Raw genomic sequence first — 21,236 nt, forward strand, 5'->3', positions numbered from 1 at the left:
GAGAGGCCCAGGGAAAAGCAAGGGAATGTTTACGCTGGGAGGGGACTGTTGACAGTGCAGCTCCAGCAGCTGACGTTATTCAGGCCAGCCAGTGCCGTGCAATATTTTGCTTTTTTTTTGCTCCTCTCCTGGGGGTCAGGCAGAAGGGAAGGATCAAATGGGGTTGTGCTTGGCCAGAGCAGGGAATCCAGCAGCTGCAGGCAGGGATGGTGGTGAGGAGAAACAGCAACTCCTGTCAGTGGAGACACCAACATTCCTTGGAGATTGTGGCCCCAGGGGATGTTTGGATGGAGCCCCATGGAGACACCAACATTCCTTGGAGATTGTGGTCCCAGGAGATGTTTGGATGGAGCTCCAGGGAGACACCAACATTCCTTGGAGATTGTGGTCCCAGGGGATGTTTGGATGGAGCCCCATGGAGACACCAACATTCCTTGGAGATTGTGGCTCCAGGAGATGTTTGGATGGAGCTCCAGGGAGACACCAACATTCCTTGGAGATTGTGGCCCCAGGGGATGTTTGGATGGAGCCCCATGGGGACACCAACATTCCTTGGAGATTGTGGTCCCAGGAGATGTTTGGATGGAGCCCCATGGAGACACCAACATTCCTTGGAAATTGTGGCCCCAGGGGATGTTTGGATGGAGCCCCATGGGGACACCAACATTCCTTGGAGATTGTGGTCCCAGGAGATGTTTGGATGGAGCTCCAGGGAGACACCAACATTCCTTGGAGATTGTGGTCCCAGGGGATGTTTGGATGGAGCCCCATGGAGACACCAACATTCCTTGGAGATTGTGGCTCCAGGAGATGTTTGGATGGAGCTCCAGGGAGACACCAACATTCCTTGGAGATTGTGGTCCCAAGAGATGTTGGGATTGAGCCCCATGGAGACACCAACATTCCTTGGAGATTGTGGCTCCAGGAGATGTTTGGATGGAGCCCCATAGAGACACCAACATTCCTTGGAGATTGTGGTCCCAGGGGATGTTTGGATGGAGCCCCATGGAGACACCAACATTCCTTGGAGATTGTGGCCCCAGGAGATGTTTGGATGGAGCTCCAGGGAGACACCAACATTCCTTGGAGACTGTGGTCCCAGGGGATGTTTGGATGGAGCCCCATGGAGACACCAACATTCCTTGGAGATTGTGGCCCCAGGGGATGTTTGGATGGAGTTCCAGGGAGACACCAACATTCCTTGGAGATTGTGGCTCCAGGACATGTTTGGATGGAGTTCCAGGGAGACACCAACATTCCTTGGAGATTGTGGTCCCAGGAGATGTTTGGATGGAGTCCCATGGAGACACCAACATTCCTTGGAGATTGTGGTCCCAGGAGATGTTTGGATGGAGCCCCGTGGGGACACCAACATTCCTTGGAGATTGTGGCCCCAGGACATGTTTGGATGGAGCTCCAGGGAGACACCAACATTCCTTGGAGATTGTGGTCCCAGGGGATGTTTGGATGGAGCCCTGTGTGTGCTGCAGGGCTGTCAGCAGAGGATAATGTGGAAAATGTGGAAGTGTTTTGTGCTGGGAGAAGGGAACTCGAGGTGCTGATGTTGTCTGGGTGGCTCTCCAGGTGGGAATTTGCCTTCCCACGTGTCCCCACCTGGCTGGGTGGGTAGCTGACATTCTGTGCTCATCTCAAACCTCTCTTGTTCTGTTTTTAGCATGGCTGACAAGAACAGCACCCTGAAATGCACGTTCTCTGCTCCTGGCCACAGCACCACGCTGCTGCAGGGACTGGCCTCGCTCCGAGCCCAGGCTCAGCTGCTTGATGTCATCCTCACTATAAATAATGAAGTGTTTCAGGTTCATAAAGTTGTCTTGGCTGCCTGCAGTGACTATTTCAGGTGAGAATCCCATAGAGAAGCAGCCACTTCCACCTTTCCCCTGGGTTTGCTGCCTCCTCTTCCTCCCCCACCCCAACCTCCCCACCACACCCCAAAGTCCAAGCCCACAGAAGCCTCTGGAGGTTTGGTTTGCTCCACAATGTCCTGCAGGCAGGTAGAGGTTCAGGATCAGTCTCTGCACTCAGCTCCAGCTGCTGGGCCCAGGCAGGAGTCCAAGCTCAGGTTTTGACCCCACCTGGGCAGGTGTTGGTGCTGCTTTTGCTGTTGGAGCCACTTGAGGTGGTTTGGGAGTAGCAGTGGGAGCTCAAAAATGAGGAATCCCATCCTGCTGTTCCCTTTACCCAGCACTGCTCTGTCTGTGGGGCTCCCTGGGCTGAGAGCACCAAGCTCCTCCTGTGATCCCAGAAGATCTGGGAGAATTGTCCCAGCTGGTGTGGGGTGGAAACCAAAGCACCATGAGGAGTCTCCACAGCCAAAATAATGCAGAGGGAGCCAATTGCAGGGCAGGGGATTCAGCCCTGAGTGAAAATTGGTGTTTTATCCATCTTACCTCTTGTCACACAATCACAGAATTGTGGTAGAGGTTGGAAAAGATCTCCAGGGTCATCGAGTTCAACCTTGTCCCTGAGTGCCATGGGATTCCTTGGACACCTCCAGAATGACTCCAGACCTCCCTGGGCAGCCCCTTCCAAAGCCTGACCACCCTTCCCATGAGGAAATTTTCCCAAATATCCACACTGACCCTCGTCCTGTTGTCCCCTGGGAACAGAGCCCGACCCCTTCACTGTCCCCTCCTGTCAGGGAGTTGTACAGAGCCAAAATGTCCCCCCTGAGCCCCCTTTTCTCCTTCTGAGCCCCTCCCCAGCTCCCTCAGCTGCTCCCCAGGACTGATTCTCTCTGTCAAACCCTCTTCCATCAGCTCTGACTGGGAATCTCTGAGTCTGGGATTTTTTTGGGGCAGCACCAGTGGCAGGGAAGGCTCAGACTCACAGAGAGCTGGAGCTGGGAGTTGTTCCAGACTCTGGCAGGGATGGAAAAGGAGCTCTTGGTGGGATTTGCAGTCCCTTGGTGTGCAGGTCCCTCCCAGCAGGTAAATAAAACCAAGGGGCTTCACTTGTGCTGTCCCTCTGCCCATTCTTCTGCTCTGTGCTCATTTTCCAGGCTCTTCCCTCCTCTCTAGCACAAATCCTCCTGAACAGGAGCACAATTCATCCTGGAGCTGCTCTCCCCCCAAATGCTGATGGCTCTGATTCCTCCTTGCTGGCTGCAGGGCCGTGCCAGGGTGGTTTCACTGTCAAAATCTGAGTAGGTTCCTCCTTAGAACTTCAGTGGTGCTAAAGAAGGTTGTCCTGGGGAACAATGGCAGAATAATCCAGCTTTTGAAAACATTCTGTGTCTTTTTTTTTTCTTTTTTTTTTCCTGAGGGAAGGGGGAGGGAAAAAAAATGAAATTGAGGCATTTATATAATCAGCACTTTAAAACCATAACACTTTTGGAAGGGAATTGCATTCTAGTTGATGATTTGTCTTCAGCATGGCAACAATAAACGCTTTCCTCTCCCTGCTGAGCTGGTGCTGGAGCACACACGTGGCTGGGTGTCCTCTGGGATGAAGGATCAGGGCTGGGACATGGCACATGAAAGGATTTCTGCACAATTCTCTCATCCCAAACAACTGGGAGCAGCCTTGCTGGTCACTGGGTTGATCTCACACGCAGATACTTCCTTATTTAGGTCATTTAGGATTTCTTGGGTTTATGCTGGATTGTCTAGCCTGGTTTGGACAGGAAACTTGGAGCTGCTGTCTTTTGACAGTGCTCCCAAGATATTCCTTTATTCCCGTGTCCATGCAGCATTTTTTGGGGCTGACTTGCACCTTGGAGCTCTGGTGACACCACAGATTTACCTTTCCCATGGAAAAGAGCAGGTGGAAAAAAAAACCAGCCCAAAATGTGCAGTTTTAAGACATTTTGTGTGACAGTTCATGGCTTGCTGGGAGGTGTGTGCAGTGGCAGGGAGTGGTGACAATCCACATCACCCTGTGTCACCTGCTCTGACTTTTCCTGACCCACAGCTGCTCCTTGAGGCGGTTCAAACCTTTATCCCCAACCACCCCCGGGCAACAAAACCCTCTGGAAACGGCCCAAAAGGGCTGGAAATGGCCCAAACCCCACCAAGTGCAGCCCTGGCCTCCGGTGTGGAATGTGCTTCCTGTGGAATTTAGGAGCCTCCCAAGGAGGTGATGCAGGCAGTGGCCTGGGTGAGGGATGTGCTCGCAGCTGTGCTGTAACTGAGCCTTTCCCCCCCTGGTTTTGTTTAATTGCCTGTCAGCCCCCTGCTGCTGGCCGTGCTGGAGGGGCTGCAGCTCCCATTTTTCAGGAAGGAGCCTTGGAGGGGAGGTTCTGCTGGAAGAGCAGAGCTGCTCATGAGATGTGTTGCACCTGCAGTTTTTGAGCCGTTTCGTTCTTCCCTGTGAGGTATCAGGATAACAGGGCCAGGAATCTCTGGCCTCCCACCACAGGTGTGTTCCTTCCTTGTGCTCCCAAATCCTAAACCTGAAACCCTTCAGGGTGCAGCTCCCAACCTCTGCTGGTGCAGATCCTGTGAGATCCCTTTTTTTTTTTTTGTGGGATTTGTTGGTGTCCAGAATTGTTCACTCCCTGCTCTGGCAGCTCTGACTCTTCCTGGAGCTTGGTGCTGTGGTCTGCTCTTATTCCTGCTGCCAGTGGGATTGAAAAAAAAAACTTCTCCAGTTGCTGAATATTCCTCCTCAGTGCACTGTTTATGCAAGCCTTATGTAAGTCATTGCACACACTCTCATTTCTGCTGGCTCCCAGAGATTTAGCCTTGATTTATTCCCCCCTTCCCCACCCTGAGAGAATCAGAGCATTAAACAAAACCCAATCCCGAGGTGCTGCATCCCTTGCTTTAACAACAGGGCATTTTTTTGTTTGTGTTGCTGCCCTGCAGGGCCATGTTCACGGGCGGGATGAGAGAAGCCAGCCAGGACGTGATCGAGCTCAAAGGCGTCTCTGCCAAGGGGCTGAAGCACATCATCGACTTCGCCTACAGCGCCGAGGTCACGCTGGACCTCGACTGCATCCAGGACGTGCTGGGAGCCGCCGTCTTCCTGCAGATGGTGCCCGTGGTGGAGCTGTGTGAAGAGTTCCTCAAGGCTGCCATGAGCGTGGAGACGTGCCTCAACATCGGCCAGATGGCCACCACCTTCAGCCTGGCCTCCCTCAAGGAATCCGTGGACGCCTTCACCTTCAGGCACTTCCTGCAGATCTCCCAAGAGGAGGATTTCCTCCACCTGCCCCTGGAGCGCCTGGTGTTCTTCCTGCAGAGCAACAAGCTCAAGAGCTGCAGCGAGATCGAGCTGTTCCGCGCCGCCGTGCGCTGGCTGCAGTTCGACCCCGCGCGCCGCGCCAGCGCCAGCCGCGTGCTCTGCCACATCCGCTTCCCGCTGATGAAATCCTCGGAGCTGGTGGACAGCGTGCAGACCTTGGACATCATGGTGGAGGACGTGCTGTGCCGCCAGTACCTCCTGGAGGCTTTCAACTACCAGATCCTGCCCTTCAGGCAGCACGACATGCAGTCTCCGCGCACGGCCATCCGCTCCGACGTGCTGTCCCTCGTCACTTTTGGTGGCACCCCCTACACCGACAACGACCGCACCGTCAGCTCCAAGGTTTTCTGCCTGCCCGACGCCGCCGGCCGCCAGTTCCGCGAGCTCACGGCCATGGAGGTGGGCAGCAGCCACTCGTGCGTGGCCGTGCTGGATAATTTTGTGTACCTGGTTGGAGGCCAGCAGCTGCAGTACCGCAGCGGTGAAGGCGCCGTGGATGTTTGTTACCGCTACGACCCTCACCTCAACCGCTGGCTGCGCATCCAGGCCATGCAGGAGAGCAGGATCCAGTTCCAGCTCAACGTGCTGCGGGGCATGGTCTACGCCACGGGCGGCCGCAACCGCTCGGGCAGCTTGGCCTCGGTGGAGAAATACTGCCCCAAGGACAACGAGTGGAGCTACGTGTGCTCCCTGAAGCGCAGGACGTGGGGCCACGCCGGGGCCACGGTGGGGGACAGGTTGTACATCTCGGGGGGTTACGGCATCTCCGTGGAGGACAAGAAAGCTCTGCACTGTTACGACCCCGCCGCCGATCAGTGGGAGTTCAAAACGCCCATGAACGAGCCCAGGGTGCTGCACGCCATGGTCAGCGCCAACAGCAGGATTTACGCGCTGGGAGGCCGCATGGACCACGTGGATCGATGTTTCGACGTCCTGGCCGTGGAATTTTACGTCCCTGAGACCGACCAGTGGACCACGGTGAGCCCCATGCGCGCCGGGCAGTCGGAAGCCGGGTGCTGCCTCTTGGAAAAAAAGATTTACATCGTGGGGGGCTACAACTGGCACCTCAACAACGTCACCAGCATCGTGCAGGTCTACAACACCGAGACGGACGAGTGGGAGAGGGATTTGCACTTCCCTGAGTCGTTTGCCGGCATTGCCTGTGCCCCCGTCATCCTCCCGCAGGTGACGAGCCAGAGGTGACTCAGGGGGGGCTCTGGGGTGGTGGCACAGGGGAAAAAAGGGTAAAAAAAAGCAAAACAAAGCGAAAAAAGCGGCGGTTCCCTGCTGCAGGAAAGTCCCTGCTGCTGCTGGGGAGTGCTGGCAAGGCAGCTCCGGCAGCAGCACTTGTCAGCCAGGCAGACTGAGCAGATGTTACAGCTGGGAAAAGCTTTTCTCTCCTCTCTCTTCTCTTTTTTTCCTATTTTTTTTCTCTTTTTTCTCTTTTTTTTCTCTTTTTTTTCTGTCTTTTTTTTCTCTTTTTTTCCTCTTTTTTCCTCTTTTTTCCCCTCCTTTTTTCTCTTTTTTTCTCTTTTTTTTTCTCTTTTTTCTCTTTTTTCCCTTTTTTTCTCTTTTTTTCCCCTCATTTTTTCCCTCTTTTTTTTTCTTTTTCTCTTTTTTCTCTTTTCTCTCTTTTTTCTCTTTTTTTCTCTTTTTTCCTCTTTTTTCTCTTTTTTTAATCTTTTTTCCTCTTTTTTTCTCTTTCTTTTCCTCCTTTTTTCTCTTTTTTTCTCTTTTTTTTCCTCTTTTTTTCTTTTTTCTCTCTTTTTTTCTCTTTTTTCCCCTCTCTTTCCTCCTTTTTTCTTTTTTTTTCTCTTTTGTTCCTCTTTTTTTTCTCTTTTAGTCTCTTATTTTTTCTTTTTTCTCTTTTTTTTCTCTTTTTTCTCTTTTTTCCCTCTTTTTTTCTCATTTTTTCCTCTTATTTCTCTTTTTTTTCTCTTTTTTCTCTTTTTTCCTCTTATTTTTCTCTTTTTTTCTCTTTTTTTTTCCTCTTTTTTTCTCTTTTTTCTCTTTTTTTTTTGTTTTGTGAGGGGTGAATTTTACCAACTTTTCATATTTTTAACTCACACACTGCAAACATTGGCAGCTCAGGAGTCACTCAGCACTGGGGTCTCATTCCCAACAGATCAGGTGGGTTTTTTTTTTCTTTTTTTACCCAATAACTCCAAAAACAAAAACCGCTGCGCGTCGCTTTGTTGGTTTTTTAGCAAACAGAAAAAAAAAAAAAAAGAAAAACAACAAACAAACCAAAACCTGTAACACACTGACCTCCAGAAGCAATAAAAGGACAGTGGGAGCTCCAAGAGCTCAGGTGCTGGGATTGGGGAAGCAGATCCCTGTTTTTCCAAGGTGACTTTTCCTTTTTTTCCCTTTTTTTTCCTTTTTTTCCCTTCCTGGAAAAGGGAATATTTATCTCTGCACACCTCTGCTCTTCAGTGCTTGGATCACACTGCAATTCCTCACCCCCTCCAGCTCCTCCAGTGCAGAAATTCTCCCTTAATTGAGAGTTTGCAGCACTAAAGCCATGGTGAAAGCTTGATTATATATAAACAGGCATGATTATTTGGGGTTTAGAAGTGCCAAAAAATTTGGCTGCCCTGGCAATAAGAGCTCTGCAGCTCCATCAGTGCAGCCAAGAGCTCCTGCAGATTCTGGGGCAGGATTTTCACCTTTCCCAGCTCTTCCTCCAGGAGAGGAGGTGGGTGCTACTCCTCCAGCAGCTGGAAGATTTTTTCTTCCCTTTTCCTCCCCTTCCTTGGCATCCCAAAGTGAAGGCAGTCCCAGTGGAATGTGGTTTTACTGTTGTGGTGGTGTTTTAAATTAAGAGATTGGTTGGAGATGGCTCTGTCATTTTTTTTGTGAAATCTTCGCTGCACAGAACACTTCCTGAACTTTCCTCTCCTCCAAGCCATTTTCCTTCTTTAATTTGATGAATGAATTGCAAAAGATCTCTGCTTTTATCAGGAATTCTGTTTCCAAGGGCTTTGTTTTGTATCTGTGTCAGCTTGATTTGGATGCACACTGTCTCCTTTTGTAGAGAAGCTGTTGCATTCTGCTGTGAAATAAATCCTGGGCTGCAACCTTTAGTGACAAACTCATGTCTGAATCCTTGAGAGCTCTGTGCAAAGCATCAACTCCACACCTCAGAGATTTTTTTTTCTGGAATTCAGGGGATCAGAGCAGCTTTGCATCCTGAATTTCAGCTGAAAAGCCATGCAGAATTTCCTCTGCTCCTCTCCTTGTGCTGCTTTGCCAGCAATAAATCGATGGGAAGGACGTGTTGCTGTGTGGAGTGCTGCACTTGGAGGGCTCTCAGCCTCTTCACTGCCTCCTTTTCTCCTTTTCTCTGCTCCTTTGGCCTGGCCTGGCTGCCAGGAACACCCAGGACAGGCTTGGCAGGGGCAGGAGGTGCTGAGAGGATGAGCTGGAGTTACAAAAGAAAAGATTTTCCTTGCACTTGTTTATTAAAATGGCATTTCTCAGGTTGGTGACAAAGGGAGATGTCCCTCCCTTCCCTGCTGAGGGTGTCATTGCTTCACCCAGAGTGACACAGGGGGGTTTGGGATATTTTTAGGATATTTTTAGGATATTTGGGATCCATCCTGCCCTGGCACAGCTTCCCAGAGGATCCCTGGAAGTGTCCAAGGGCAGCTTGGAGCCACCTGGGCCAGCAGAAATGTCCCCAGGGCAGGGGTGGCACTGGATGGGCTTTAAGGCCCCTCCCAACCTTTGGAATTCCATGGTTCTACAGCACTTAATAATATTAATTATTAAATATCATTCCCTGCTTTATTTTGAATTTCCCTGTGGCAGCAGGGGATGGTTTGGGTGCTCTCTAATCCCTGAGTTTCTCTCTGTGCTTCCCATCCCACCCATGCCTGGAAATCCATGTGGAGACCATCCCTGGAACCCCTTCCTGAGGAAACCAAACTTTATTCTTTATTATTCTTTATTATTCTTTTTATTCTTTATTATTCTTTTTATTCTTTTAATTCTTTATTCTTCCCTTCAGGCTTCTCAGGTAGGTGTGTCTGCATTGGGGGGGAAAGAGGAAAATCCTTGGAAAACATGGAAAAGCCACTTTGGGCTCCCTTTTAAGGACAAACATGAAGAAATAAATGTAATCCAGGTATCCATTCCTGTTGGAAGCGTTGTTTTGCAGACAGGAGGATGCACAAAACCCTCCTGGAATTCTATTTATTCTATTTATTCTATTTATTAAACTCTGCCATGAACAGGATTCCCATTCCTGTTCCCTGCCACTGAGGAGCAGGAGCTGGGAAAGAATCTGGATCAGAGCACAGCAGCTCTTTGTTGCTGGAATGTTCTTTTTATAGCAAAGTAAATAATTATTTCTCATCAAGAGAGCTGGAAATCTTCTGGCCCCTCTAAATTTAGCAAGAGACTCAAATATTTGTGGACCATAAATATTTTGGATCATAAATTTTGCTTGACCCCTGGGCAGGGGATGGAGTTGTGGCTCTGGGCTGGGCACAACCTCTCTGATATTCTGACAATAAATGGGTTTGGTGCTTTTGATGGATCAGCAATTGATGGTTTCAGGGTTTTTTTCCCTTAAATCCAGGATGGGATTGTGTGGAAACCCTCCCCAGGATGGAAAAGAGGTGGATTGGGCTCCTCTTTTATTTTTTTTTTTTCGTTTTTCCTGAGGAATGAGCAAAGCCAGATCGATGTTTGGAGTCGTTTATGGGTCTCAGAGCAGCCATAAAAACTCTGGGGGTGAATTGGGAAAATTTGGAAATGCCCCTGAGCAGCTGGGGGAGCATCCTGAGCACAGAGCCCTGTCAGGGCTGCCATCACAATCCCTGCCTCTTGATGTTTTATGGGCTTGAAATTGTGCTCAAAACAAAAAAAGGCAACCCTGGGAGTCTTGGCAGGGTGGAGAGAGCGAGATTGGGAATGTCTGCATCCCATTACTGGTGTCACTGACCCTTTTCCAGAGCTCTGCCTGCTCCCAATCCCTCTGTCACTTCTCCCTAGCCCAGAACCCGGATAATTCACACAGACGTGCCTGCAGCCCTGCAAAGTTTTTTTTTAACAGCAGTGGGAAAAATTTCCATTTCTTTGATTCAGACAGAAGGAAGACACTCCCAGCAGCTCCCAGTCAGCCTGGTGCTGGTTTGGAGTGCTGCTGTGGGAGCCACATCAAACCCAGGCAGGAATTCCCATTTCCATGGCTGTGATAAGGGCTGGAGCTGCTGAAACTCCACAAACTTTTGGGACATTTATCACAGCAGGATTATTGGAGCCAGACTACTGTCAGGATAAATAAAACATGTTCCCCAGTGCAGCTCTAATTATGATTTTTAGCCAGTTGTGTAATGTGCAGAACTTTATTTACAATAAATCTTCCAGTTGCTCGCACAAATGAATGGGATTTCATCACTCGTGACTGCAGGAGCAGGAAAAGTGAAATGCAGAGTCTGGGGGGAATGGAGGAGAGGAAAAGTGAAATTCAGAGTCTGGGGGGAATGAAGGAGCAGGAAAAGTGAAATTCAGAGTCTGGAGGGAATGAAGGAGCAGGAAAAGTGAAATTCAGAGTCTGGGGGGAATGAAAGAGCAGGAAAAGTGAAATTCAGAGTCTGGGGGGAATGAAAGAGCAGGAAAAGTGAAATTCAGAGTCTGGGGGGAATGAAGGAGCAGGAAAAGTGAAATTCATGATCTAGGAGGAATCAAGGAACAGGAAAAGTGGATGTGGATTCAAAAATTCAGAATCTGGGGGGCTGCAGAAGCAGGAAAAGTGGATGTGGATTCAGAAATTCATGATCTGAGAGGGCTGAAGGAGCAGGAAGAGTGGATGTGGATGGAGAAATTCAGTCTGGGGGCACTGAAGGAGCAGGAAAAGTGAATGTGGGTTCAGAAATTCAGTTTTTGGGGAATGAAGGAGCAGGAAAAGTGAAATTCAGAGTCTGGGGGGACTGAAGGAACAGGAAAAGTGGATGTGGATTCAGAAATTCAGAATCTGGGAGGACTGAAGGAACAGGAAAAGTGAAATTCAGAATTTGGGGGGACTGAAGGAGCAGGAGAAGTGGATGTGTATTCAGAAATTCAGTCTGGGGGGACTGAAGGAGGAGGAAGAGTGGATGTGGATTCAGAAATTCAGAGTCTGGGGGTGTTGGCACACCAGGAGAGGGAGCAGAGCTCACAGCTCTGCCCTTCCAAGGAGGGCTCAGCTCCCCTGGCTTCCACCTGGGAGCACAGAAATTCCCCCAACCATCTCCCCCCGAGGTGTTTGGAGCATTTTGAGATTCCTCTCTGCATGTTAATGCTGAGTGGGCTCAGCAGCATCCCACAGCCCCCAGAACTTTTTGTTTCTGGTTCCCAGCTCCTCACTGAGCTCCTGGAACAGGCACTTCTCTGTTTGATAGCTCAGCTCCAGGGAGAAGTTTCAGCTTTTATTTGTGGGCCAGGGGAGTTCCTGACTGCTGCAACGCTGAGGGTTCCAGAAAATGAACACAAAATGGGGATTTTTTTTCTGCTGGTTGAGCTGTGCCTGCAAAATCAGCCTCAGGAAATCAGGGAAAGGATGAGGAGGAAGAGGAGGGTGACAATTCCCACCCCTGGAATGTCCAAGGCCAGGTTGGAGGAGCTTGCAGCAGCCTGGGATAGGGGAAGGTGCCCCCCTGGATGTTCTTTATCCAACCCACACCACTCTGGGATTCTCTGAAAGCAGAAAAAGCTGCTGGGGCAAAAGTTTTTTCAGGTTTTATGAGCTGGAGAGAGAAATCAAAGCTCCTTGGCTGGGTCCCTGAGGCTTTGCAGTTGCTCTTTCACACCCAGGCCCCTGTAATTAGCTAGAACTGGTTTATATGGCTTCTTAAGAAATGAAAATCTTTTTTTTTTGGGGGGTTGTTTGTGCAGGCCACCAGCCCAGGCTGCTGCTGGCTGCCCCTCAGCCCAGCTGGAGCGAGCTCTTTGAAGTTCCACCACATCAGGAGCACCTCGAGCAGAATGGATCCTTTAACACCCCTCAGATTTTTGATCATCCAGGTCCCAGCTGCACTAAAAACCATTTTTTTTCCATGTGGTGAAGTGATGTTTGTAATCAGGCTGCTAATCTGGGCCTGCCCACAGAGCTGGCAATTATTTAGCTTTAAATACAAAGTTCTTTTTTTTTTTATTTTTAATTTTTTTCACCTCCTGGGGTGTTGTTTGATCCTCCTTGGGATGCAGAGTGAGTCTGTGGCAGGATCAATGCTGGCATTCAGTGCCAACCCTCCAGGACAGTGTTCACAGCTGGATTTCACAGCTGGATTTCACAGCAATGTTTAAATTTCCAGGTTGTGGAGGGAGAAGTTTGCCCCAGGATGCCTGGGCTGTTCCTTTTTGCAGGATTTGGGGTTTGGGGTGAAGGGAGGCTGCCAAAAAACCTGGGCTGGGTGTTCCTGAGGGAGAAAATCGGAGTTTTCCTCATGGAAAAGGGGCAGGATTTAGCCCTGGGTGGGCAGAGGTGCCCTCGGTGTGTCAGCCCCGAGCCACAAAAACAGGAATTCTGTGGAGGCTGCTGAAAAATCCGCTTTAGTGATGCTCCCACTTCACTGAAATGAGGAAAAACCACGAGGTGCCCGACTGGGTTTATCAGGATTTCATGCAAAAATCACCTGTAACTACAAAAAAAACCACCCAGAGCTCTCCTTCACGCCTCGATTTGTCTATTTTTAGTATTTTCAGTGTGAAAATCAGGGTTTGGATTCTCAGGTCTGTCCTAAGAGATGGACAGGGAGTGTCGGGCGCTGCCTCTGGCAATTCCCGCATGGAATTCTCTGCCTCCCATCCCTTGGGGGAGGCACGGAGTGATCGGTGCTGCTTTCCCGGCTCCCGACATCGCCTCGGCATCCCGGGAATGCTCCGTGTGTTCTGGGAATGATCCCGGGAATGATCCTGGGAATGATCCTGGGAATGCTCCGTGTCCTGGAAATGATCCTGGGAATGATCCCCGTGTCCCAGGAAAGCTCCCTGTGTCCGGGAATGATCTCAGGAATGATTCCTGTGTCCGAGAATGATCCTAGGAATGCTTCCTTTGTCCCAGGAATGATCCCTGCATCTCGGGAATGATCCCTGTGCCCCAGGAATGATCCCAGGAATGATCCCTGCATCCTGGGAATGATCCCTTTGTCCCGGGAATGATCCTGGGAATGATCCCTGTGTCCTGGGAATGATCCTTGCACCGTGGGAATGATCCCAGGAATGATCCCTTTGTCCCAGGAATGATCCTGGGAATGCTCCCTTCATCCTAGGAATGCTCCCTGTGTCCTGGGAATGATCTCTGCATCCTGGGAATGATCCTGGGAATGATCCTTGCACCCTGGGAATAATCCCTGTGTCCTGGGAATGATCCCTGCATGCTGGGAATGATCCCAGGAATGACCCCTGTGTCCTGGGAATGATCCTGGGAATGCTCCCTTCATCCTAGGAATGCTCCCCGTGTCCTGGGAATGATTCCTGTGTCCTGGGAATGATCCCGGGAATGCTCTCTTTGTCCCAGGAGTGATCCCTTTGTCCCAGGAGTGATCCCTGTGTCCTGGGAGTGATCCCTGCATCCTGGGAATGATCCTGGGAATGATCCTGGGAATGATTCTTGCTGCCTGAGAACGATCCCTGTGTCCCAGGAGTGATCCCTGTGTCCCTGGAGTTCTCCCTGTGTCCCAGGAGTGATCCATGTGTCCCTGGAGTTCTCCCTGTGTCCCGGGAGTGATCCATGTGTCCCGGGAATGATCCCTGTGTCCCAAGAGTGCTTCCTGTGTCCTGGGAATGATCCCTGTGTCCCGGGAATGATCCCAGGAATGATCCCTGTGTCCCAGGAGTGATCCCTTTGTCCCAGGAATGATCCCTGTGTCCCAGGAATGATCCCAGGAGTGATCCCTGTGTCCCAGGAGTGATCCCTGTGTCCCAGGAGTGATCCCTGTGTCCCAGGAACGATCCTGGGAATGATCCCTGTGTCCCAGGAATGATCCCTGTGTCCCAGGAGTGATCCCTGTGTCCCAGGAATGATCCTGGGAAAGATCCCTGTGTCCCAGGAGTGATCCCTGTGTCCCAGGAACGATCCTGGGAATGATCCCTGTGTCCCAGGAATGATCCCTGTGTCCCAGGAATGATCCTGGGAAAGATCCCTGTGTCCCAGGAGTTCTCCCTGTGTCCCAGGAGTTCTCCCTGTGTCCCAGGAGTTCTCCCTGTGTCCCAGGAGTGATCCCTGTGTCCCAGGATTGTTCCCCGTGTCCCGGGAGTGATCCCTGTGTCCCGGGAGTGATCCCAGGAGTGATCCCTGTGTCCCAAGAGTGCTCCCTGTGTCCCAGGAGTGATCCCTGTGTCCCAGGATTGTTCCCTGTGTCCCGGGAGTGATCCCTCCCTGCATCCCGTGTGGAACGAAGCCAAGCCCCGATTCTGGGAAAGGGGACGGGGAGCAGAACCCTCGGCGTGGCTGCCAAAACCTCTCGGATCCGAGGTGTGGAAATGAGAATTAATTTCTCTCAGCAGTCGCCGTTTGCTTGGCTTTCTGTAATTTTAGAATTTACAGGGAATGGTAAGGGAAGGAGGCTGGAAGGGTGACAAGGGAATATTGGTGCAGGGAGCTGAGCCAACCTTCAGTTTGAGCGGATTTTTGGGCTCTTGGAGGGGAGAGCGGTTCAGGTGCTTTTATTTGCCCTCTGGAAACAGGGACATCTCAAATTAAACACATTTTCACCAGTTCCAAGTGAAACAAGAGAATGTTTTAATGTTTTCCTTCTCCGAGCACGGTTTGGAGGCCGGTTCAGCATAGCTGGGGACTCTGAGGATATTCTTCTGCGAGGATAATGGGAATGTCAACAGGAACATTAAGTAGGAAGTGTGAAAGATCAAAATCTCTGTGTCTGCAGGCAAAAAGAAAAAAAAGAAAGAACCACCAGCTCATTTGAGGATCACAGCACATCCTCCTGGTGCTGTTGAGTCCCTGAACCTTTCCCGAGCTGGAAAAGCCCTGAGGGAGAGCGTGGAGGAGCTGGGTTTGTCTGCCAGAGAGGTTGGGAAGGATCAAACCCAGCGAGGAGCAAACAGCAGCTCCTCCCTGCACACATCTGCTCCAGGTTGTCCAGGGAGGATTTTTGGCAGATGTGGCCACAGCAGCCCCAGCCCCGGCGGTTCTGTGTTTGCTCTGGGGGTCTCAGTTACCAAAATCTCTTCCCAAACACGTCTGGAAAGAGCTGGGGCTGCTGCTTGGGGGTACCAGTGTGGTTTTCTGGTGAGGGGGGGAGTTCTGTGAGATGGAGCTGTTCAGGTGAGGTGGAGATGGAACAGTTCAGGTGAGATGGGACAGTTCAGGTGAGATGGAACAGTTCAGGTGAGATGGATCTGTTCAGGTGAGATGGATCTGTTCAGGTGAGATGGAGATGGAGCAGTTCAGGTGAGGTGGGACAGTTCAGGTGAGATGGATCTGTTCAGGTGAAGTGGAACAGTTCAGGTGAGATGGAGATGGATCTGTTCAGGTGAGATGGATCTGTTCAGGTGAGATGGGACAGTTCAGGTGAGATGGGGCAGTTCAGGTGAGATGGAACAGTTCAGGTGAGGTGGGACAGTTCAGGTGAGATGGATCTGTTCAGGTGAGATGGATCTGTTCAGGTGAGATGGAGATGGATCTGTTCAGGTGAGATGGAGCTGTTCAGGTGGAGATGGATCTGTTCAGGTGAGATGGAGATGGATCTGTTCAGGTGAGATGGATCTGTTCAGGTGAGATGGGACAGTTCAGGTGAGGTGGAGATGGAACAGTTCAAGTGAGATGGAGCAGTTCAGGTGAGATGGAGCAGTTCAGGTGAGATAGAGATGGATCTATTCAGGTGAGATGGAGCTGTTCAGGTGAGATGGATCTGCTCAGGTGAGGTGGATCTGTTCAGGTGAGATGGATCTGTTCAGGTGAGGTGGAACAGTTCAGGTGAGATGGATGGATCTGTTCAGGTGAGATGGAACAGTTCAGGTGAGATGGATCTGTTCAGGTGAGATGGATCTGTTCAGGTGGGGTGGAACAGTTCAGGTGAGATGGAACAGTTCAGAGATGGCCCCAGTCGTGCTCCAGGTGAGGCAGGAGACAGAAACCACCTTGGGGCAGGAGCTCCTGGAATTCCTGGGAAAGGAGCAAACCTGGCACCCACTGGAGCCTCTCCCTGCCCTCACCTGGATTTACCTCCCTGCCCTCACCTGGATTTACATCCCTGCCCTCACCTGGATTTACATCCCTGCCCCCCAAAACCCGCAGCTCTGAGTGCCTGAGATCTTCCAGCAGCCCCAAACGTGGGGTTGGAGAAAAGTTTGTGCTGCAAACCCGGTAAAACGTGGGGATTTCAGCTTCACGCTGGAATTCCATCTGATAAAGCTGGCAAACAATGAGAATGAAATGAGAATTGAGGGGGGTTTTTAAGGGGGGGTTTTAAGGGGGTTTTTAAGGGAGGAAGCTGCACACCCCCCCTTTGCCTCCCCGGCCATCTGCGTTCCTTCCCCTCGAACCAGGAGTGGAGATCCCATCTCAGGAGATCCAAAAAGGGGAGAATTTATCAAGCTCCATCTCAGGCACTTCATCCTGCGGTGCTGCAGGAGAGGCAGAGTGGCAGCTGGGGCTGGAGATGTTTGATATCAGCCCCTTCGGGATGAAATCCAGGACAACTCCACCAATTATTTATCATTGTCTCGCTCCTCGAGCGAAAACAATGTGGATAATCAGTATCTCGCTGTTAAATCTCGGTGATTGATGTGCTTTTAGCATGACAGGCCAATTTCGCAGGTCATGTGCTGTTCGTGCACGCAGCCAGAGGGGATTTTTAGGGAAAATGGTGTTTATTCCTGGTGGGAAAGGGGTTGGAGCAACATCTGCGAGGGAGGAAGGGCTGGTGCTGCCAGGGCTGGATGAGATGGTATCTCAGCTCTTGTTGGAAATGTTAAGTGCGAGTTGGCAGCCGGGATTTAGGGCAGGACGTGACTTTGTGGCTAATCCTGAGGCTGGAATGAGGATTCATCCATCCATCAGCGGGATGATTGTGGGAAACGATGGGAAAACGGGTGGGAAATGGTGAGAAATGAGTGTTAAACTGGTGCCAGTTCAGGGACTTCCTAAACACTGGGACCAGTTTAGGAAAGAGTTTATTCTGCACAAGTTTTCCACAAATCAAACCTGAGGAGTTTCAAACCTCCACACTGCGAGTAATTTTAGCAAACCAAGAAATCGCAGCTCCTTGGCTACAAATCACCGGATTCTTTATTAATGAATGTTCTTCGATTCTCTATTCTCATGTTAATTAGAACAGGCTCAGCCTTTCTCTTCACCTGGCCGGGGTCTGGTGGTGCTGTCCAAGCTCTGCAAATCCATCTCTTAGGGCAGACAAATCAAAGCCTGACTTTCACACTGAAAGTATTAAAAATAAATAAATCGAGGCGTGAAGGAGAGCTCTGGGTGGTTTTTTTTTTTTTTGTAGTTACAGGTGATTTTTGCATGAAATCCTGATAAACCAAGTCGGGCACCTCGTGGGTTTTTGACATTTCAGTGAAGTGGGAGCATCACTAAAGGGGAATTTTCAGGAGGACACTGAGCAGCCACCACAGAGGGACCAGGACAGGGACAGAGGGACAGGGATGGGGACAGAGAGGGCACAGGGACAGGGATGGGGAAAGGGACTGGAACGGGGACAGGAATAGGGATGGGGACAGGTATGGGTATAGGAAAGGGGACAGGGATGGGGATTGGGGTTGTGACAGGGATGGGGACAGGAACAAGGCCCAGGATCAGGATCAGGGCAGACACAAGAATAAGGGCAGGGATGGGGACAGGGACTGGGACAGGGATGGAGACAGAGAAGGGCACTGGGACAGGGAGAGTGGCAGGGATAGGGACTGGGACAAGGATGGGGACAGACAGGGACTGGAATGGGGACAGGAATAGGGATGGGGACAGGAACAAGACCCGGGATCAGGATTAGAGCAGACACAAGAATAAGGGCAGGGATGGGGACAGGAATAGGGACTGGGACAAGGATGGGGACAGACAGGGACTGAAATCAGGATAGGAATGGGGACAGGTATAGGGGACTGGGACAGGTATAGGGGACAGGGAGAGGGGACAGGGACAGGGGACAGGTATAGGGGACAGGAGACAGGGATGGGGACCGGGATCAGGATTAGGGCAGACACAAGAATAAGGGCCGGGATGGGGACAGGAATAGGGACTGGGACAGGGATGGAGAACAGACAGGGACTGGAACCGGGATGGGAGTGGGGACAGGGACAGGTATAGGGGACAGGGATGGGGACTGGGATTGGGACAGGAACAAGGCCCGGGATCAGGATTAGGACAGACACAAGAATAGGGGCAGGGATGGGGACAGGGACTGGGACAGGGATGGAGACAGGGGACAGCAGTGGGGACCTGGACAGAGGCAGGGATGGGGACAGGAGTGAGAAGCGGGACAGGAGCGAGAACCGGGACAGGAGCGAGAACCGGGACAGGGACCGGGGCAGGGATGGGGACAGGAGCGAGAACCGGGACCGGGACAGGAGCAGGGATGGGGACAGAAGAGAGAACCAGGACAGGAGTGAGAACCGGGACAGAAGCGAGAACCGGGACAGGAGCAGGGATGGGGACAGGAACGAGAACCGGGACCGGGATGGGGACAGGAGCGAGAACCGGGACAGGAGCGAGAAGCGGGCCAGAAGCAGGGATGGGGACAGGAGTGAGAACCGGGATAGGAGCGAGAACCGGGACAGGGATGGGGACAGGAGCGAGCAGCGGGAGCGCGCCCCGGGCCCCGCGCGCGCCCCCGCCCCCGGGGGAAGCCCCGGCCCCGCGCACGCGCGCGCGCCCCCGCCCTCGCCGTCCCTCCCGCGCGCGCCCGGCCCCGCGCATGCGCAACCTCCGCCCCCTCACCGCCCCCTCCCGCCCCGCCGCCGCCGCCGCGCACGCGCCCTGCGGCCGCCCCCCCTCCCTGCGCCGGCGCATGCGCCTCGCCCCCCCTCGGCCGCGGGGAGGGGGATGCGGACGGGGGAAGATGGCGGCCTCGAACAACCCGCGGAAATTCAGCGAGAAGATCGCGCTGCACAACCAGAAGCAGGCGGAGGAGACGGCGGCCTTCGAGGAGGTCATGAAGGACCTGAGCCTGACCCGCGCGCACCGGGTGAGCCTCGGCGCCGCCGCCCCCGGGCTGAGGCGGGCGGGGAGGGGGGGGGAGTGTGAGGGGCGGCGCCCCCCCCGCGGAGCCCCTCGGGCCGGGGGCAGCGGCGGCGCGCGGCGGGCGGGGCGGGCAGCGCCCCCTGGCGGGGGCGGGCGGCGCCCGCGGTGTGTGGGGAGGGGGGGGGGGAGGCCCCTTCAGCCCCCCCCTCACGGCCCCCGGGCCCCCCCACCCCCGGTTCGGCAGCACCGGGCCCGGCCCGCGCCGCCCACCGGGGCCCGCAGCATCCTCCGGAGCCCGACACCTGCCGCGGGGGGAGGGTCGGGACGGCGGCATCACGGCACGGCCGGAGCGGGCCCGGCGGGGAGGGGGCTGCGCTGGGCTGGGCTGGGCTGGGCTGCGGCGGGGACACCCCCGTGTCCCCCTGCGAGGGGGCTGAGGAGGGTCCCGGTTGGTCACAGCGGGACAGGCCGCAGCTCGGAGGGGGATCCCGGATGCTTTGCCGGTGTCTGAGGGGAGATCCCAATTGCATCACCCCGGGACAGGCCCGGGGCTGAGGGGGGATCCCGGCTCCATCCCCTCTGGCCAGGCCCCGGCTCTGAAGGGATCTCGGTCCCTTCAGCGGGCTGCGAGGCGGTGCTGGCTCCATCTCCCCATCTCATCGCGGGACAGTCCCGGCTCTGAGGGGAATCCCGCTCCCTCCAGCCCGGCCTGGAGCGTTCCCCAGCTCCTCATCCCGGCTCAGGCCGGGGGCTGAGCTGGGCTCGCAGCTCCGGGCAGGTGTCGCGGTTTGTTCGCGGTGGCTCCGCCCGGGCTGGGGTCCCTCCGAGCCCCCCGGAGCATCCCCGGACTCGCTGTGGATGCTGTTGTTGCCGTTCCACTCCGGTTGTCGTAGGTGCAAATTGCTGCACTTCCAAAAGCTCCCTTGGCTGGTGCTGTCTCTGCAAAGCCCATCAGCAGAAATTCCCGGCATAACCAATGCGCTTTCCGGGCACGAGATGCCTTTTCTGGTCCAGATCCTGGGATGTCAGGGCTGTTCTTGTTCTTGTCTCACCTGCTTGTGTCAGTGTTTTGTTTTTAACTGTTCCAAAAAAAAAAAAATTTATGGGCCTGTTTGCGGCGGAAGCTTTGCTGGAACAACAGAACACACGGTCGGGTTTGCAGTAAAAGGTTCCCTTTTATTCCTCCGTGTCAGGAGAGGGTAAATATTTGTTTGGAATTGGTGGTGCTGCTGGTTGGATGGAAAGGAAAGGCACCTGCCTGGGGAGGTGTGAGGCTGGAGCCCTGCTCGTGCTCACCTGGATGCTGGATGTTCCTGCTGGAGTTGGCTGGGACCAGAGTGAGGATAATTTGGAGATCTCTGTAGTCAGTGGGATCACCTTGTGTGCCTCAGGATTTTGCCTTCGGTGGTCAGTCCTTGCTGGCTGTTCCTGAGGGAGTTCTTGGAATCTGCAATTACAGGTTGTCCTTCAATTAACTCACACGCTGAGCTCTCACCTTCTGCAGGAGAAGGCAGAATCCAGATTCACTTCTCCTCAATCCCATTTCAGTTTCTCCCAAATCCAAGCGCTCCCAGCCCAGGTTTTGCACTTGGAAACCCATCACACTTTCAAGAACCAGGTTTTGAGGAAAGAACCCAAGATGAATAACTTTTCTGAGCATTCTGGGTACTGAAGTGATGGAAACACTGACCAGAGAGCTGAGTAAAATGTCTCCTTTGTAGACTTTTTCTTTCAAATTCCATGATTTCATCAGGGTTTAAAATGCAGCATAAAAGCAAAAAGGGGTTAAGCACAACTTTGCTGTTTGCTCCCATTTTCATTTGGCAAGCAGCACGTTGCTGTCAGTTTGAAAACGCCTTACTCAGTTGGTGGAAGCAGCCCAAAATTT

General features: G+C 52.6%; 2 protein-coding genes across 9 annotated transcripts in view; both read left to right on the forward strand.

Moving 5' to 3' along the window:
• Positions 1-1,676: 1,676 nt before the first annotated feature.
• KLHL26 (kelch like family member 26) lies at positions 1,677-6,408 on the forward strand. Its single transcript, XM_033082361.1, has 2 exons — positions 1,677-1,858; positions 4,827-6,408. Exons 1-2 carry the CDS (start codon positions 1,677-1,679, stop codon positions 6,406-6,408), a joined length of 1,764 nt encoding a protein of 587 aa, XP_032938252.1.
• A 12,765-nt stretch (positions 6,409-19,173) lies between these two features.
• CRTC1 (CREB regulated transcription coactivator 1) overlaps positions 19,174-21,236 on the forward strand; it is a 54,987-nt gene continuing 52,924 nt past the window's right edge. For all 8 annotated transcript variants that reach the window (XM_033082134.2, XM_033082138.2, XM_033082139.2 and 5 more), the window contains exon 1: positions 19,174-19,352. In XM_033082134.2, coding sequence (XP_032938025.1) covers positions 19,176-19,352 — 177 coding nt within the window. In that variant the 5' untranslated portion in view covers positions 19,174-19,175. The remainder of the gene's footprint in view (positions 19,353-21,236) is intronic.

Source organism: Catharus ustulatus, chromosome 29, assembly GCF_009819885.2.
Source record: "Catharus ustulatus isolate bCatUst1 chromosome 29, bCatUst1.pri.v2, whole genome shotgun sequence".
Lineage (NCBI taxonomy): Eukaryota > Metazoa > Chordata > Aves > Passeriformes > Turdidae > Catharus > Catharus ustulatus.

Coding starts and splice junctions, on each gene's coding strand:
- KLHL26 (XM_033082361.1), top strand. CDS start 1,677: ATGGCTGACAAGAACAGCACCCTGAAATGCACGTTCTCTGCTCCTGGC. Junction 1,859..4,826: donor GCCTGCAGTGACTATTTCAG/GTGAGAATCCCA, acceptor GCTGCCCTGCAG/GGCCATGTTCACGGGCGGGA.